We start from the raw sequence: 19,419 nt of genomic DNA on the forward strand, positions 1-19,419 counted from the left end.
AAATTGCGGCAATCGGCAATCTCGCAACCGGAGACTGAGAACGAGAATCACAGCAATGAGGATCCATCGGGGATCGCGGTGGTTTCGAGACTGTACTAATGAGCAACCAAATACCAAAATTGAAATTTTAGTAAATATGTAAAGTTGACATTGACCCTTTCACTAAGCGTGTTCTCAAAAGTTTGTTTTCAGCACGCCAAAGTGCCGTTCCTTTTTGTGGGTAGTCCGTTCGCGGGCTAACCACTATGCTACACGCAAAAAACGATGAGCGATGATGCATGTCTGTCCGCCGAGTTTATTTATCTGCCAAAGAGACTGGGCCGAGCCAAAATTTTGTTAGTCTGATCGGTGTAAACTGGCCTAAACTTTCAGATAAATTAATTGCAGAAATGGTATTTCATTGATTATTCTTATGTCTACTTTGTTATAACTGTATCCAACTAGCAAACTAGCCCATTTTCGCCTTTGCGTATGGCATTAGAACGTAAAACTAAGCATCATGCAGTTGATTTCCCCGCCATTATTGCGGCCTGTCATTTGACATTGAACAAAACTTGAAAATCTTTGCCAATGCTTTGGAGGCTACCCACATGTATGCATTGCATACCTATTTTTTATTTCGCAGCACATCTTGTATGCTATATAACACGTATGCCGTACGTGTTCTTAAGCACGCTTTGGGTGTGTTACTTAGCACAACTATTTTTGTATAAGTCCAGCATAAGACACTCGAGCCGGTAGTCCAGCATAAGACACTCGAATCTTGAAAGTACTCTTTTTAATGAGCTAGTTACTTATGCAGTAACATTCAAGTTTACATGACAACAGTTATAAGGCAACTTAATTTATTGCAAACTTGCAATATTTAGGGTAAGCGAATAATTCTGTAAAGCCTGTCTTTTTGAGACAGATCTAAACCCTGGGCGCGCGAAGGATGATGGGTTATTGTTATTTTGTCCTAAAAAATTCACTTCAAAGTAACTTTGCATGAGAGAAAGGGATCTGCGATCTCCACAACAGAATATCGGCGATCCTGCTCTGAAGGCAGCATTGTGACTTTAATTGGGAATATAATAATATTCTTTTACAAACCATCATCGCTCTCGTGTTCGACTTGTCCGAAAACGACTTTTATTGAATCAGCTGTACATTCCGTTACACTTTGAAGATTACATCATGGCCGAGCACTTGAGGTGCAAAGAGCCGGAAAATGAAGTTCAATATTTGACATGAGCTTGGATCAAAGTCTTCAAACAATTCATAGAGTGTGTCAGCACTAACTCTTCAAAGAAAATAGACGGAACTAATATGAAACTACCTGACATATAATAATTCAAATTATTAAAACGTGTTTTCCAATTTCATTTCACCCGTGATTTTTATGGTTGCAATGTAAAGAAAGCATGAAAAACTTCTTTTGTGCTTTCTTCTTTCTGAAGATAATGAACTTTGTAACATCTCCAATTAACACAACTAATGACATCACACCGTATAATAAGTTTAAATGGAAAATAATATTTCAACTTGATAAAACTAAAAACAAGGTTTACGCCCTTAACCAGTCATGAATTCACACATGCATGCACTGTTTACAAGAGTAATTGTTAGAGGATATGTTGTGTAATTGTTCTTCAAGACAACTGATATTTTAAAACCTCATTATGCAATGTGATGCCATTAGTCGTGTTAGCCTATTTGGAAATCTTACAATATCTTGAGAAAGAACAACGTTAGCTAAATTCTACAAAAGAAATTATTCAGTCAAGTTTTCCGTTCACATGTTCCAACTTTGTAGGATCCAATGTGCTTTTGACGTATGGAATGAATTGATTTGTTATTATTAAACACTGGTCGAGTATTCAGTCACTTGAATGGCAAATTTTCGTTGCATAGGTACTTTAATTAATGAGTTAGAGTCTTTGCATTTGGTTTGATCACTTATAAGCGATCACTTGCGACTTTATAACTATAATACTATAACGTCTCTGGCATCATAGCGCTGAATTGAAGTGAAACAAAGCACACTCAGTATTGAATTTTTTTGCAAAGTCAGTCGAATTGAACTTCTATAAAACCCACTTATTTAGATTCCTGCATGTGATGTAATCTCTAGAAAAGTCTTTGTTGTAGCCAGAGAAAGATATCTAAAGCCGTGCACATGTATATATGCAATTCTACTTTTTAGAAAAGCGTTTTTTAAGGTATAAGAAAACATGCAGTATGTAGAGTGTGATAGACACAAAATGGTAAATCTCTTAAAAGTAGAATTGTATTGAGATTTTTAAGAAAAATTGCACTGTATATAACACTGCTAAATCAGTTGCCCACTTTCATAAACCAATATAATCTGTAAATGAATAATACAGCAATTCAAATGAGCTACAAAATAGAAGTGTTATTGCATATTTTTAAGGCTATATACGCTATGCAGAACTTTTTCTATATATACTGCAACTCTCGTATTTTATGGAAATGAATACGACTTTGGTCAGGCTTACGAGCGAGAATCAAATCACTGGGTTTTTCCTACATACTCAGAAGCCATTTCTAGGTCTTGTGACACGAGGGTTGTCCTAAGTCGCCTCTTGATTATTAAGGGTTTGGCATTTCCTCTCTAGCTAAACACACATCATGATTCAGCAAAGTGTGTGGAGGTTGATACTTGAGCCACGCCCGAAAACGATACTATTTAAAGAAGCTCATTTCATCAATCTTGCTCATCTTGCATGGTCTTGTTCTTGGAGTGAGATAAAGGAAACTTAAAACCAGGTAAGATGAATTTCTCATTTCACATTTCACAATATACATATACTAGTATTTTTTTTCTTATCTGCATTATTACAATTTTATTATTATATTTACTATTTTCAGGCTACCGAATTTGTTGTTAGGACGAATTGTAATAAAAAATAATCATGAAACTACAAGGTAATATGTGATGATTATACTCATGGTATATTCATTGAGATAACTTTCATATCTCTACCTGGAGTACTTTACCTGGCCGCAGTTAAACTACTCTTCCTGAAGTCACTATGTGTTCCCATCACTCCCTCCCTGCCCGATTGAATCTGATGTCAGTGATGTGATAGTTAAATTAACGATGATGGTTTTCAATCTTATCCCTAGATTTGTCTTTCTTTGTTGCACTGATGGCAGTTCACTTGATCATTATATCAAGTTCCGTACACGCCAAAAACAGAGGTATGATATCAACTAATAATAAACCGTAATTAATAATGAATTTGATTTGCCATTACTTACATAGTCTTATATTGGACCTGATTAGACATCCTGTCACATGCATGACCATTATAAACTCGACAATAACTGAACAGTTACTTTCTGATAAACATGCAAGACTTACAAAACTGTGTTCTGTAACGGTGGTTCAATTCCTATTGTAACCAGTGATAGAAACGACTGTGGGGGCAATTGGGGGTGTAGGAAGTGTTTTGGGGGGCAAGGTATTATATAAGTGAAGCGAACATCTCATAAAACTATAGTGTCTACTTACGTATAACACTAAATTTTTGTCGGGGGGAGGATGGGAACTAAGGGGCAGACAACAAAATTGGGGGAGTGTCGTCCTCAATTGCCCCACCGTAGCTTTTGACCCTGTAAGTCAGCTTAGCTAGTATACTAGCTTATGTATGATTGAAAGTGTATCTTCGGTGTAGAGATATTCGCTATCAATCCTCGCCCACTATAATGGACATTTAACGTTTGAACGACAAAATACGACTCGATAATTTACCACCTCGTGTTCAACCTCATTCAATTGCTGTTAAATATGACATAATATTTTGAAATTAATTTCATCGCTCGATCAGAAATCTTAGAAGCCGAGCAAGATAAGAGGCAGTGTGCCTTTCCTTGTCCCATAATGCGGCTTCAACCAGTATGTGGATCAGATGGCAATACATATCCTAATGCCTGCATATTGAGACAGACTGCTTGTCAGTTCGGACAGAAAATCAAGATTGCTCACAAAGGATCTTGCAGTAAGAAGCTAAAACTACACACGTTTTAAAACTACATCGCTGCACAGTGTTTAACTAGGTACTTGTACAGGGTATGGCTCTTATACGTGAGTATCATGCATGCACTGTGATAGCATGATAGCATAATGAATTTAAAAAAACGAAAACCGTGGCTTTATTCTTTGAATATAGTCAGTATCAATACCCTTGGATCCTCAATTATTCATTTCTTTCTGGAAGTAATTATTTAGAGGGGAAAATGAACTAAATCATAAGAGGAATAATTTGTGTTTAGTAGTACTTCACGTTGTTGACAAGGATTGACTAAAGTCCGAAAACATGGATGTCAGCCAGACGGAACTAGTTAATTTGTATCAAAACATGATACGTTATCTTGGAAGACATTCTGTTACAAAAAATGCTGAGTTATAAACCTGTATTTAATGTAGAACCAAAGTGCCAAACTAAATGCACACTGGAATACAACCCTCAATGTGGTACAAATGGTAAAACATATGGTAACCCATGTCAATTGAAAATCGCCTTGTGTGAAAGTGATGGAAAAGTGAGACTGGCTCATCATGGAGAGTGTAGTATGTACATTTCTGCTCAAATTTAGTTTCTCCTATACAGGGTGTCTCAAAAAAAACGCAACCAGTTAAATATGCAAGAATATTAATATTGTTCGGGTTTGCATCACAGTTCAGCTAGAATGACTTTTCAGCATTTTTAAATGAAGGATTAAGAGTCATTTTCAATTCCCAGAGTTGCTTTTATCTATTGTGCTTTAGAGCTGTATTAATGTCTTGCATATTTAAGTGGTTGCGTTTTTTTAGACACCCTGTATATTCAGTTATTCCAATCAGTGCCGTTTCTTTCCCCAGAATACTTCTCCCTCCAGTATGTAGTTTGACTTCATTCAACAATTGTCAAATATGATATGACATTTCAAAATTAATTTCATCGCTCAATTAATCAGAAATCACAGGACCTGAGCAAGATGAGACGTGTGCTGTTCCTTGCCCCAAAAGACGACTTCCTCCAGTATGTGGATCAGATGGCAAAACATATCCCAATTTTTGCATATTGAAAGAGACTGCTTGTCAGTTTGACCAAGAAATCAAAATTGTTTACATTGGAGCTTGCAGTAAGTTGCTAAAACTGGTCATTTCAGTTGACTGAATGTTTAACACGTTTAACTCTAAATGCTGCATACAGTTTAGTTAGGTTAACGTCCTGTTAAGTGACGAGTGTGCGTCCTGTTAAAGAGTTTAATTTCATCACAAAAGTAAGAGCCATGGGTATAGGTGAGACACTGTTTACACTATATACTGGATTCACACGATCACGACATCAGTTTAAGTTGTTTTACGGCATCTCCATCCCCAGAGCTTTTTATTTTAACAAAAGCAATCATGCTATTATCACTTTTTGGGGGTAAAATTCGCTTTGACATGGCTAATTTTGATGTCGTTCCAGGATATTAGCTGACATTGTGGTAACAATTATTAGAAAAATTAAAAGTAAATTCAAGGGCGAAGAGAAATGAGAACGAGACAGGACGAAGCCCTCTGCGGCAGGCTTCGTTACGACATCGTGTGATCGTGAACGAGGTTAAAACGCTAAAATACTCTCATTTCTTTGTAGAACCAAAGTGTTCAGCGATTTGCACCGAGGAATACAATCCTCAATGTGGTACAGATAGCAAGACATACTCAAACCCTTGTACTTTTAAACAAGCTCAATGTGAAAGTGACGGGAAAATTAGATTGGCGCATCATGGAGAGTGTAAATAGTAAGTTATCCCTTTAATTTATGACTTTCAGAGATTTTTGTAGTTGTATACTTACTGAGCCAGTGATTGTCCTGCATGCACTTCCACTTTTTTCGAATGCTCAACAATTTCGGATAAATATGCTATTTTCATTAAGTACTATGGGCTTTTAAGCGTGATTCACACAAAGCATTTTGCGCACACGCGAATTCAAACAAACGGAATCCCCGATTCTTGGTTTAAACCTGTGACCTTTCGTAAGAATCTGTCGGAAAATAATACGTTACTCATTGTTTCATAGGCTGCCAATAATACAGAATAGAGAACGAAGAGATGCTGTCTGATGTCATAAGATTAGTTTATTAATTAATGTGTAGTTTGATATACTTTGTTTCAAGTGTTTACCAGTAGATATCAATCTGGCAAATATTGCCGTGAGAATGTCCTATATAGTTCTATTATGTTGGCTGGTCAATTGTATTTTGTGTTTTGCAAATAAATGTCTGAGTACTAAGTATTCATTGTCTTAATACTTTTTTAATGAAGGGGGTCAATTTTCATCAAGCTTACGGCTCTATATAATATACATTTGCAACAAAAGCACAAGCATATTTTATAATAATAAAGCGCAATGAAACGTGTGTACGCGAATTAAAAGAGGGTTAGTAACTGGAGATTTACGATTTCGTAAATTAGAGAGTTATGTTTAGACCACAGGCGAACCACGTCCTTTCCAATATGTCTCTGAGACCTATAGACCTATATTTCTTGCAGAGACCTATATCTCTGCAAGTGGTAATCCCCCCAAAGATGATTTTTTTTAATTTCCCGACGGGCAAACACCAATATGACCACAGACATTCAAATAGTTACGTGACGGAAGTTGCCTAAAATATCTCATGGGTATACGAAGCATATCAGATAAGTGAATCATTAATCAACCTAAAACATAAAGTTTGTTCCCTTTGGGAGTTAAAATTCATTCTAAGCTCTGTAAATGAAAAAGAACAGTTTTATCAAATCGTTTTTCTAGACACGTGCCACGTTGAATTGGTTTAAACACTTTCGCATTAATCAACCAGGGAATTGGCAAATCCCAGCCATAAGTTCGCAAAACTTGTGATAAAATCGCATAATTTGTGATGAAATAAAATAAATTACGGCAATCGGCAATCTCGCAACCGAAGCCTGGGAACGAGGATCACATAATCACATTGGATCATAGAAGATGAAGATCACAGCATTTTCGAAATCATACCAAAAATTGGAATTTTATAAATATGTAAAGTTGACCTTGACCCTTTCGCTAAGCGTGTTCTCAAAAGTTTGTTTTCAGCACGCCAAACTGCCGTTTCTTTTTTATTTCGCAGCACATCTTGTATTCTATATAGAGACCTTTAGTTTGACGTTTACGGCAAACACCAAACCGCTAGCAAAGTTTGTGTACACACCCTCACGACTGCATACACCCTCAGCCGTTTAACCAGTTATGAATTCACACATGCATGCACTGTTTACAGGAGTAATTGTTAGAGGATATGTTGTGTAATTGTTCTTCAAGACAACTGATTTTTTAAAAACTCATTACGCAATGTCATGTCATTAGTCGTGTTGGCCTATTTGGAAATCTTACAAATCTTGAAAAAGAACAACGTTAACTAAATTCTACAAAATAAATTGTTCAGTCATTTTAAGTTTTCCGTTCACATGATTCAACTTTGTCGGATCCAATGCGCTTCTGACGTATGGAATGAACTGATTTTGTTATTGTTTAACATTGGTCGGGTATTCAGCGAAAAGTATTCACTGAATAAAAGTATTATTAGTATTAAAAGTATTCTATTAATGCAATAATCAAATAAATGGCAAATTTTCGTTGCATAGGTACTTTAATTAATAAGTTAGAGTCTTTGCATTTGGTTCGATCTCTTATATGCGATCACTTGCATGCGACTTTATAACTATAATACTATAACGTCTCTGACATCATAGCGCTGAATTGAAGTGAAACAAAGCACACTCAGTATTGAATTTTTTTGCAAAGTCAGTCGAATTGAACTTCAATAAAACCCACTTATTTAGATGCCTGTGATGTAATCTCTAGAAAAGTCTTTGTTGTAGCCAGAGAAAGATGTCGAAAGCCGTGTATGCAATTCTACTTTTTAGAAAAGCATTTTTTTTAAGGTATAAGAAGACATATGTAGAGTGTGATAAACACAAAATGGTAAATCTCTTAAAAGTAGAATTGTATTGAGATTTTTAAGAAAATTTGCACTGTATTAACACTGCTGTTATGTAACTTTATTTCTATTTACGCGAGGTAGGAGATCTTTACAAGGTTTGACTAAAGTTCACCAATGTTCTCTTCTTTCTCCGTTCTTCTCTTCTCTTCTTCAAATATTCGTCGTTGCTGTCCCTGTCTTTGGTCGTTGGTTTTGTAAGGTTGAGCTTCTCCAACGTTTCATATGCTTTTTACTCCGCTACATAGGCGTACGAGACAGGGGGGCAGGGGGGGTTTGCCCCCCCCCAAAAAAATTTCGAAAATCAAGAAATTCGGGCAAAGTTTAGCCGAAACTTCGGGCAAACTGGAAGCTAAATTACATGGCAAAAATTTTTAAAACCAAATTTTGTAATATATATAACATTTGTATACTATTTCGCTATTTTTGTTACACTTTCCTAAAAGCACATCCGCCGCTTAGCCAAATCTATTGTTACAAATCTGGTAAAAGTGATCATTCGGGCACATTGTATAATTAAAAAATTCGGGCGATTTTTTTTTCCCCCCAAACGAAGTTGGGCTCGTACGCCCATGCTCTGCTAGTGTACTGACTTTAGTCCACTGAGGGTTAGTCCACTCTCGTGTTTAGTCCACTCTCGTGTTTAGTCCGCTCTCGTGTTTAGTCCACTCTCGTGTTTAGTCCACTCTCGTGTTTAGTCCACTGGGGGTTCTGTTGCTGTGCGCCTTCTTTTATAATGAAATTTGAGGGGATCTTGAAGACGCCTTGTGCAAGGTTATGTGATTCCCTCTATCCAATCAGCGTTGTAGGTTGCAAGAGTGGGTTGGCGTTAGAAGCTCGGTCCAGCTCTCATACTTTGTTTACTTAATGGCGGTGACGCACTAGTCAAGTTGGCCTTCTACTTAATCGATCACTGTTAGAACTTGTTCACAACTTAAAATATTTATCATTAACTTAAAATATAATTATCAACTTATTACTTTGTGAGCCGTATCTTTTTCACTTATAATTTCATCGAATTAAGCTTTTATAAGGCTTCAAGTGCTTAACCGAGCAAAATATAACAAAGAAATGATTGACACAAACTAGTATCCGCCTAGAACTTATGTTCTTGAGTCGTGACACTTGTACTTTGTACGACATACTATTGTTTCGGAGGAAATCCCATGGGCTGTCACTTTATGACAGGAAAAGCAATCTTGTGATTCCGAAGGGTCATAATAATATTTACTTTACACGCGTCATTTTATGTGATATGTTTGTTCCCCAAGTAATTTCCTCATCTATATTGACCTTCTACTAAATTACATTATATATGCGCATTTCGTAACAATCCTCCTCACCTAGAATAAGCTGTCTTCAGCTTCGAGTGAAGAGAAGAACTTTAGTTAACTAAGTATCATACATATGGGTATATATATATATATATATATATATATATATATATATATATATATATATATATATATATATATATATATATATATATATATGTCTACAAATTCTCAACTATTTTAATTTTTGAGCTCGGCGTGGCTATATTACCAAATGCCTAATAACTGAGACTATACTCTATACACATAGTACGTGTTGTTAATCTACGACAACTCTACATAATTGATTATACAAGATACCATGATCTAAACACAATTTATTCTAATGCCTATGTGTACCTCAGGGGTAATCTACAGTTATATATGCAACACGTGAGAATATAGCAATTTAAACCAAAATCAGTGTGAAAACAAGGTGTAGAAGTTGCCTGTTTTCCTGAATGTATGTACCAGGGACTTAAGCGAAATTTTAAATCAGAAAGTGTACCCAAAATTATTCAAATTTCATAAAATATCTTATCATTCTAACAGCTAAAATTGTATTCAGATTCTTGGTTGATCAACTCACATAACAGGAAATTATTATAAAGCTCTTCCGACAAAACATCTCTCCATAATAATAACCTAAACCTATATATATACGTCTTAACAGTTCCCCTCTAGTTAATTAAACACACATCATCGCTCAGAAAAGTGTGTGGAAGTCGATACTTGAGCCACGCCATTTCATCAATCTTGCTCATTTTCATGGTCCTGTTCTTGGAGTGAGATAAGGGAAACTTAAAACCAGGTAAGATGAACTTTTTCATTTCACATTTCACTATAATTATGCATATACTAGTATTTTTTTCTTATCTGCATTATTACGATTTTATTATAATATTTACTATTTTCAGGCTATCGAATTTGTTGTTAGGAGGAATTGTAATAAAAAACAATCATGAAACTACAAGGTAATATGTGATGATTATATTCAATGAGTTACTTTTCATATATTTACCTGGAGTACTGAATGAAAAGCCGAGTATTCACAGGTGAATACGTGTGAATATGAGTTCGAATATGGTTATAGTATTCACACGTATTCACACATATTCACTGTGAATATCCTCGGAATATTAGGGGTATTCCGACGTGAATACCTGTAAATAAAACACACCCCATATTCTCACCTACAACATGTTCGAATATTGTGTGAATATTTTTTGAGGTAGGATATTCACACTTGGTCATATTATTAAGTGCTGTTGAATAAGTATAGAATAAGCGAGAAATCATTCACTGTAAAAATTTGCCGCTAATTTGTCTATATAGTGCCAAATATACATATATAGCCTTGTTGTGATTCCGCAATCGCCTGCTATATATAGTGTCAGCTATTGACGATATACATTACATTATCGAGACTTTATTTAGTGTCTTTGCTCGCCAATAAACTTATAAACAGATGACCAGGACCTATATTTTCTGATTTTCAATGGCAAGTTTTGATCGGATTTTTCCTCCTTTGCAATGCCTTGGCCTTGCCATACATTGTTAAGGCTAATTTCCACTCCGGAAAACGAGCAGCGGATCGGATCGGATTTTTTTCCGAGCTGGTCCGATCCATGAAGTGATTTCGGATCGGATAAAAAAAAGTTAAAATTATTTGAACTTTTTTTATCCGGTCTCGGACGCTTTCGGAACAATATAAGCCAAAAATTTCAACAGACGGCGCACGCACGGATTATCTTTCGTTCCGATCCGATCCGCTGCTCGTTTTCCGGAGTGGAAATTAGCCTTTAATCCGCTCGAATATACCCTTGTATTGAATGATTAACTCCTGTACGCTCCTATGTTATAAGATTAACATTCAAGTCCCATATGTGTATAAAAATACAGCATAAAGCCCAGTGTGAATTTTATGTGGCTTATCTCTCGTTGTTCTCTAAAGATAGCAATGTAACATGAACAGTTTTGCTTCAAAGGAAATTTCCTTATAGAAATTTCCTTACCGTCATTTTGGTGACATTTTTGGCGCTAGGAAATAGCGGCGCGAAAATGCTGATATAAAAAATTGTAACTCACCTACAAGGTTACAAACTTCAGTTGGAAATGTTTTAACTATGCTCAGTTTGTTGCACAAAATAAGATGCAGACAGAAAGAAATATATCGGCGGTACATATGTAGTGAAACTCAGAAACTATACAGAGGTTCGCAACCATGCGGTCCTACTAATGACCGCTGCCCAAGGATTGAAAATCATAACAGCTTAGAAGTTAATGGCAGACTGTATGCAACCAATTTTTGATGATTTAGATAATTTGCAATTAATTACAGCAATAATAGATGTATAAATGTTGTAAAACATCACATGTACATGATCTGTTATACTGTTAAGAACTGTACAAAATCTCAAATAATCTTATCATGGCATATATGCTATGCAAATTAATATGGCAACCTGAAGATCATGTTTGTTCATAATGATATTTTTGTTCATAGATAAGCTTGAAGGGCAATAAATGCTTAAACATTCACACGGACTGTCAACGCATAACCCAATAACTTTTTATCATATGCTTTATAAGGTAATTCGTGAAAGAAATGTAGAGAACTCACCACATGGTCATTAGGCCATAGGGTATAGTCTACAGGCCAGCTATTGCACTCAACTACACAATATTCAGTCACTCACCGAAGAGGTCCCTTTATACGCACAAACGGTATTTGCCGGTTGGGAATTTGGGATCAAAATTTGGACAATAAAAAATAAATCCTTGTAATATGGTTAATATTCGTTATCATCTTATTAACTGGTGAACAAGTAACATAATGTACCGTGTGCATCTCGCCAATGATGCAATCTCATTTTTTTGCGCATTATCTTCGTGGGAATCGTTGCATACAAATACTCGTTGACATTATAAGCCCTTGGCGTTCTTGATTCTCTTCTTGACTGACCCATATTTATTTTTCGCTAAAATTTATAAAATTCCACTTCTTCTACTTTTTGAGCATTCAAAATAAAGTTGTTTCAAAATATCTTGTGGAAACACGGATTAAGCGAGAAGTGAGATATTCCAAGTGTGAATATTGGTCGGAATACGCGCATATTCACAGCATATTCACACTTAGAATACTTAAGAATACGATGCCGTATTCACACTAATATTCCACGTCGGAATACGCTTGCAATATGTGTTTTATTCCAACCAGTATTCACACGTGAATACCTTGGAATACGGCGTTTTTCGTACTTTACCTGGCCGCAGTTAAACTACTCTTCCTGAAGTCACTATGTGTACCCATCACTCCCTCCCTGCCCGATTTAATCTGATGTCAGTGATGTGATATAGTTAAATTAACGATGATGGTTTTAATCTTAACCTTAGATTTGTGTTCCTTTGTTGCACTGATGACAGTTCACTTGATCATTGTATCAAGTTCCGTACACGCCAAAAACAGAGGTATGATATCAACTAATAATAAACCTTATTATATGACTAGTGTTTGTTTTTGTAAATCCTGCAATTTGATTGGCTGCTGGCGAGGCGGGATTTTCCCATAATGCCCACGGGCAATACGTTCAATTTTTATTGCCCTCGGGAAAAACAACAGCAATTCGAAATGAATTATTATTCGTGTTTATGGTTTTCACAAATTAAGTCATATAATAAATAACTTACTGACTTCGATTGTTCGGTCTGTACGGTAAAATATCAAACCTCGGTCGTGCCGTATTGACCTCGCTATCGCTCGGTCAATACGGCACGACCTCGGTTTGATATTTTACCGTACAGACCGAACAATCGAAGTCAGTAAGTTCTTAATATTGGACCTGATTAGACATCCTGTCGCATGACCATTATAAACTCGATAATAACTGAACAGTTACTTTCTGATAAACATGCATTTGCCCCACCGTAGCTTTTGACCCTGTAAGTCAGAGGAACCGCTTAGCTAGTAGATGTGTATCTTTGGTGTGGAGATATTTGCCATCAATCCTCGCCCATTAATGGACTCCGCATTTAACGTTTGAACGACACACTACGGCAGTACGGCTCGATAATTCATCACCTCGTGTTCAACCTCATTCCATTGCTGTTAAATCTGACATAATATTTTGAAATTAATTTCATCGCTCGATCAGAAATCTTAGAAGCCGAGCAAGATAAGACGCGGTGTGTCTTTTATTGTACCAAAGTAACCGGACTACGGGTTCAACAAGTACGTGGATCAGATGGCAATACATATCCTTCTGCCTGCATATTGAAACAGACTGCTTGTCAGCTCGGACAAGAAATCAAGATTGCTCACAGAGGATCTTGCAGTAAGAAGCTAAAACTACACACGTTTTAAAACTACATCGCTGCACAGTATTTAACTAGGTACTTGTACAGGGTATGGCACTTGCATGTACTGTGATAGCATGATAGCATAATGAATTTAACAAAACGAAAACCATGGCTTTATTCTTCGAATATAGCCAGTATCAATACCCTGGGATCCTCAATTATCCATTGCTTTCTGGAAGTAATTATTTCGGCGGGAAAATGAACTAAATCATAAGAGGAATAATTTGTGTTTAGTAGTAGTACTTCACGTTGTTGACAAGGATTGACTAAAGTCCGAAAACATGGATGTCAGCCAGACGGAACTAGTTAATTTGTATCAAAACATGATACGTTATCTTGGAAGACATTCTGTAACAAAAAATGCTGAGTTATAAACCTGTATTTACTATAGGACCAAAGTGCCAAACTGCATGCACAAAGGAATACAACCCTCAATGTGGTACAGATGGTAAAACATATGGTAACCCATGTCAATTGAAAATCGCCTTGTGTGAGAGTGATGGAAAAGTGAGACTGGATCATCATGGAGAGTGTAGTATGTACATTACTCCTCAAATTTAGTATCTCCTATATATTCAGTTATTTTAATTAGTGCCGTTTCCTTCCCCAGAATACTTCTCTCCTCGAGTATGTAGTTTGACCTTATTCAATAATTGCTAAATATGATATGACATTTCAAAATTGATTTCATCGCTCAATTCATCAGAAATCACAGGACCTGAGCAAGATGAGACGTGTGCTGTTCCTTGTCCCAAAAGACGTAAAACAATATAGTGTCTACTTACGTAACATTAAATTTTGTGTTGGGCGGGGCAACTAAGGGCGCAGGCAACAAATTTGGGGAGGTATTTGGGGAGGTTCCCCCATTGCATGCCCCAGCGTAGCTTTTGACCCTGTAAGTCAGCCAGAGGAAACCGCTTAGCCAGTAGATGTGTATCTTCGGTGTGGAGATATTTGCCATCAATCCTCGCCCACTAATGGACTCCGCATTTAACGTTTGAACGACACACTACGGCTCGATGATTCATCACCTCGTGTTCAACCTCATTCCATTGCTATTAAATATGACATGATATTTTGAAATTAATTTCATCGCTCGATCAGACATCTTAGAAGCCGAGCAAGATAAGACGCAGTGCGTCTTTTATTGTACCAGAGTAACCGGACTACGGGTTCAACAAGTACGTGGATCAGATGGCAATACATATCCTTCTGCCTGCATATTGAAACAGACTGCTTGTCAGCTTGGACAAGAAATCAAGATTGCTCACAAAGGATCTTGCAGTAAAAAGCTAAAACTACACACGTTTTAAAACTACATCACTGCACAGTGTTTAACTAGGTACTTGTACAGGGTATGGCACTTATACGTGAGTATCATGGATGTACTGTGATACAGTATCAATACCGTGGGATCCTCAATTATCCATTGCTCTCTGGAAGTAATTATTTAGGCGGGAAAATGAACTAAGTCATAAGAGGAATAATTTGTGTTTAGTAGTACTTCACGTTGTTGACAAGGATTGATTGAAGTCCGAAAACATGGATGTCAGACAGACGGAACTAGTTAATTTGCATCAAAACATTATACGTTATCTTGGAAGACATTCTGTAACAAAAAATGCTGAGTTATAAACCTGTATTTACTGTAGGACCAAAGTGCCAAACTGCATGCACAAAGGAATACAACCCTCAATGTGGTACAGATGGTAAAACATATGGTAACCCGTGTCAATTGAAAATCGCCTTGTGTGAGAGTGATGGAAAAGTGAGACTGGATCATCGTGGAGAGTGTAGTATGTACATTACAACTCAAATTTCAGTTTCTCCTATATATTCTGTTTTTCCAAACGGTATTCCAAACAATCCTCTGCATGGACAGTATGATGTCATGTAATATGATATCCCAAGATTCATTTTAATTTGATCGCTTAATCTTCCTCCTTAGAAACTAAACCAAAGACGTGTGCCGTTGCTTGTCCCAAAATAATGCTTCCTCCAGTATGTGGATCAGATGGCAATACATATCCCAATTTTTGCATATTGAAAGAGACTGCTTGTCAGTTTGACCAAGAAATCAAGATTGTTCACATAGGAGCTTGCAGTAAGTTGCTAAAACTGGTCATTTCAGTTGACTGAATGTTTAACACGTTTTACTATAGATGCTGCATAGAGTTTAGTTCGGTAAACGCCGAGTGGGCGTCTTGTTAAAGAGTTTAATTTCATCACAAAAGTAAGAGCCATGCAGGGTATGGTTAAGACCGCACTGTTTACACTATATACCGGATTCACACGATCACGACATCAGTTTAAGTTGTTTTACGGCATCTTCATTCCCAGACCTTTTTATTTTAACAAAAGCAATCATGCTATCATCACTTTTTGGGGGTAAAATTCGCTTTGACATGGCTAATGTCGTTCGAGGATACTAGCTGACATTGTGATAACAATTTTTAGAAGAATTAAAAGTAAATTCAAGGGCGAAGAAAAATGAGAACGAAACAGGACGAAGCCCTCTGCGGCAGGCTTCGTTACGACATCGTGTGATCGTGAACGAGGTTAAAACGCTAAAATACTCTCATTTCTTTGTAGAACCAAAGTGTTCAGCGATTTGCACCGAGGAATACAATCCTCAATGTGGTACAGATGGCAAGACTTACTCAAACCCTTGCACCTTTAAACGAGCTCAATGTGAAAGTGACGGGAAAATTAGATTGGCGCATCATGGAGAGTGTAAATAGTAAGTTATCCCTTTAATTTATGACTTTCAGAGATTTTTGTAGTGGTATATAATTATTGAGCCAGTGATTGTCCTGCATGCACTTCCACTTTTTTCGAATGCTCAACAATTTCGGATAAATATGCAATTTTCATTAAGTACTATAGTCTTCAGGCCTGATTCACAATAAACATTTTTCGCACAAGCGAATTCAAACAAACGGAATCCCCGATTCTTGGTTTAAACCTGTGACCTTTCGTAAGAATCTGTCGAAAAATAATACGTTACTCGTTGTTTCATAGGCTGCCAATAATACAGAACAGAGAAAGAGAACGAAGAGATGCTGTCTGATGTCATAAGATTAGTTTATTAATTAATGTGTATTTTGATATACTTTGTTTGAAGTGTTTACCAGTAGATATCTATCAATCTGGCAAATATTGCTGTGAGAATGTCTTATATAGTTCAACTGTGTTGGCTGGTCATGCAATTGTATTATGTGTTTTGCAAATAAATGTCTGAGTACTGAGTATTTATTGTCTTAATACTTATTTAATGAAGGTGAACGTGGTCAATTTTCACCAAGCCTATATATACGGCTCTGCATTTGCAACAAAAGCACAAGCATATTTTATAATAATAAAGCGCAATGAAACGTGTGTACGCGAATTAAAAGAGGGTTAGTAACTGGGGATTTACGATTTCGTAAATTAGAGAGTTATGTTTAGACCACAGGCGAACCACGCCCTTTCCAATATGTCTCTGAGACCTATAGACCTATATTTCTTGCAGAGACCTATATCTCTGCAAGTGGTAATCCCCCCAAAGATGATTTTTTTTAATTTCCCGACGGGCAAACACCAATATGACCACAGACATTCAAATAGTTACGTGACGGAAGTTGCCTAAAATATCTCATGGGTATACGAAGCATATCAGATAAGTGAATCATTAATCAACCTAAAACATAAAGTTTGTTCCCTTTGGGAGTTAAAATGCATTCTAAGCTCTGTAAATGAAAAAGAACAGTTTTATCAAATCGTTTTTCTAGCACACGCGCCACGTTGAATTGGTTTAAACACTTTCGCATTAATTAACCAGGAAATTGTCAAATTCCAGCCATAAGTTCGCGGCTAATTTGAATTTCAAAGGTGTCAGTTTTTTTTACTAACCCTGTATATTTGTTTAGTGCCATGGAGACCCAGTGGGAATTAGGTAATTATCACCGTAGCACAATTACCAACGAATGACTTCAATAATATACTGATCTTTAATACCATTAGTGAGACGAAAAGGCTGGTTTTCATATAACCTAATTCGTCATAATTTGTCATAATTCACGTGTCGTTATTCGTTGTAATTCACTTTTCTTATGTTGGATTTCGAAATACAACGAACTACGATATGTAAATTACGACGAATTATGTAAAGAATTGTGTTAAAGAAAACCAGCCATATGTGACCAAAGGTCCAAAGTACGCAAGCATAGTTGGACGTAAAGCAATTTGGAAAACATAACTGTTAAAAAGGTTGCATCAGCTAATATATAAAGATCATTTCATGGTATGAGCACAGAGCATACAGAGGTTTGACTGCCATTAATTTTGCGTACTCCTGGCTTAGCCAGTGCGCTCAAGAGAGGCCTTCTCCCCCCGGGAAAGCATGCATATGGCAGCGGCTTGAACACCATACTTGTATGGAATATAAACAGCCGAGACAGAACTATCTGGAGAAATCGTATTTTTGACAAAAACGTTGCTCAATTTTTTTCTCAAAACCAGATTTTGTTAGTTCTTATCCTTTAGAAGAGTATAGAAGAGTATAGAAGTGGGAGCGATCTGTTTATTTATATAGCGATGGCTATTTATAATGTTCGGGGGGGATAGGGCCTCTCTTTAGCGCACTGGCTAACAACATGGCCGCTAGGAACGCATAATTAATGCAAGGTCAAACTCTGTATGTTCTGCGGTATAAGGCTGGGTCAGTCAACCCAAATAAGACCAAATGAAAATTTTCGCTCGTTTTTTGTAATTGTGAGGTTCGACTGTAGCGGACCGGTCCCTTCACCGGTCACGATTGAAAAGAAAATCAAGCGAAAAATTTCGTTAGGTCGAAAAATTAGTTTTTTGTGTTGCGAAAGTACAAAAATAATATGATATCGGTAGACGATAATTATACGCTTGTTTGTTTGTGTGCTAGTTTGTGTACAAGCTTGTCTGTTCAGTGTGTACTAGTTTGTTTGTTCAGTACCTGTGTACTAGTTTGTTTGTTTGTGTGCTAATTTGTGTACAAGCTTGTTTGTTCAGTGTGTACTAGTTTGTTTGTTCAGTACCTGTGTACTAGTTTGTTTGTTTGTGTGCTAATTTGTGTACAAGCTTGTTTGTTCAGTGTGTACTAGCCTACTAGTTTGTGTACTAGCTTGTTTGTTTGTCTACTACTGTAGTTTGTGTACGTGAAGCCATGATATGTTTGTTTGTTACATTTGTTAAGGGTAGATTTCCACGTTAGAAACAGTTCGTTAGCGAAATATTTGAATAGTTTTCTTTTGAATTTGGACTAAATACTTAATTAGGTAGGTTCAGCTTGACTGTTCTCATTTCAAAAGAAAATATGCAAATATTTTGCTAGCGAACATTTCTATGCAAATCCAGAGTCTTACTTTAGTTCACTCCACTCGCAAATGGTTTTTCAAGTTTTACTCTCACGAGCCACGTGCGAAGATGCAAAACATCCTTCTTCAACACATGCATGAGAAAGATTTTTTATTTTGACTAATAAATGTGGAAATAAGCCATAACACGAGAACGGGCCTGAAAGGCCAAGACCGCGAGCCTCGTACCCGCGTTATGGCTTATTTGCATAATTATCAGTCAAAATGAATAATTATTTTTCATGCACAGGTTATAGAAGGATGTTTTGCATCTTTCCACATAGCTTGTGAGAGTAAAACTTGAAATCTATCTCATTTAAGGTGGTTCTGAATTTAAAACGATAATGTAATTACCGAAAAGGTCGATTGAATCCGACAAAA

The 19,419-nt window shown here is 36.6% G+C and overlaps 2 protein-coding genes and 1 long non-coding RNA gene across 4 annotated transcripts; all 3 read left to right on the forward strand.

Moving 5' to 3' along the window:
• Window positions 1–3,844: 3,844 nt before the first annotated feature.
• Window positions 3,845–5,057, forward strand: LOC114537205 (four-domain proteases inhibitor-like; the record flags this gene model as incomplete). The annotated part of the gene is made up of 3 exons (XM_028558341.1): window positions 3,845–4,004; window positions 4,433–4,576; window positions 4,963–5,057. Coding segments are annotated over exons 1-3 (357 nt in total), but the record flags the coding sequence as incomplete, so codon positions are not given.
• A 2-nt stretch (window positions 5,058–5,059) lies between these two features.
• Window positions 5,060–6,137, forward strand: LOC114537213. The gene is made up of 3 exons (XR_003688564.1): window positions 5,060–5,130; window positions 5,631–5,778; window positions 6,059–6,137. It is a non-coding gene; the product is annotated as an uncharacterized LOC114537213 (long non-coding RNA).
• A 3,848-nt stretch (window positions 6,138–9,985) lies between these two features.
• Window positions 9,986–16,905, forward strand: LOC114537212 (serine protease inhibitor dipetalogastin-like). 2 transcript variants are annotated; one of them, XM_028558347.1, is made up of 10 exons: window positions 9,986–10,121; window positions 10,228–10,284; window positions 12,707–12,781; window positions 13,465–13,644; window positions 14,061–14,204; window positions 14,774–14,953; window positions 15,322–15,465; window positions 15,618–15,773; window positions 16,262–16,409; window positions 16,691–16,905. In XM_028558347.1, coding segments are annotated over exons 2-10 (1,041 nt in total). In that variant the 5' UTR covers window positions 9,986–10,121; window positions 10,228–10,271; the 3' UTR covers window positions 16,692–16,905. The 2 variants fall into 2 exon arrangements, with proteins under 2 accessions (XP_028414148.1, XP_028414149.1); XM_028558348.1 differs by lacking the exon at window positions 14,774–14,953.
• The last annotated feature ends 2,514 nt before the right edge of the window (window positions 16,906–19,419 follow it).

This window comes from Dendronephthya gigantea, unplaced genomic scaffold (genome assembly GCF_004324835.1).
Source record: "Dendronephthya gigantea isolate DGI-Jeju-01 unplaced genomic scaffold, DenGig_1.0 000153F, whole genome shotgun sequence".
NCBI lineage: Eukaryota > Metazoa > Cnidaria > Anthozoa > Malacalcyonacea > Nephtheidae > Dendronephthya > Dendronephthya gigantea.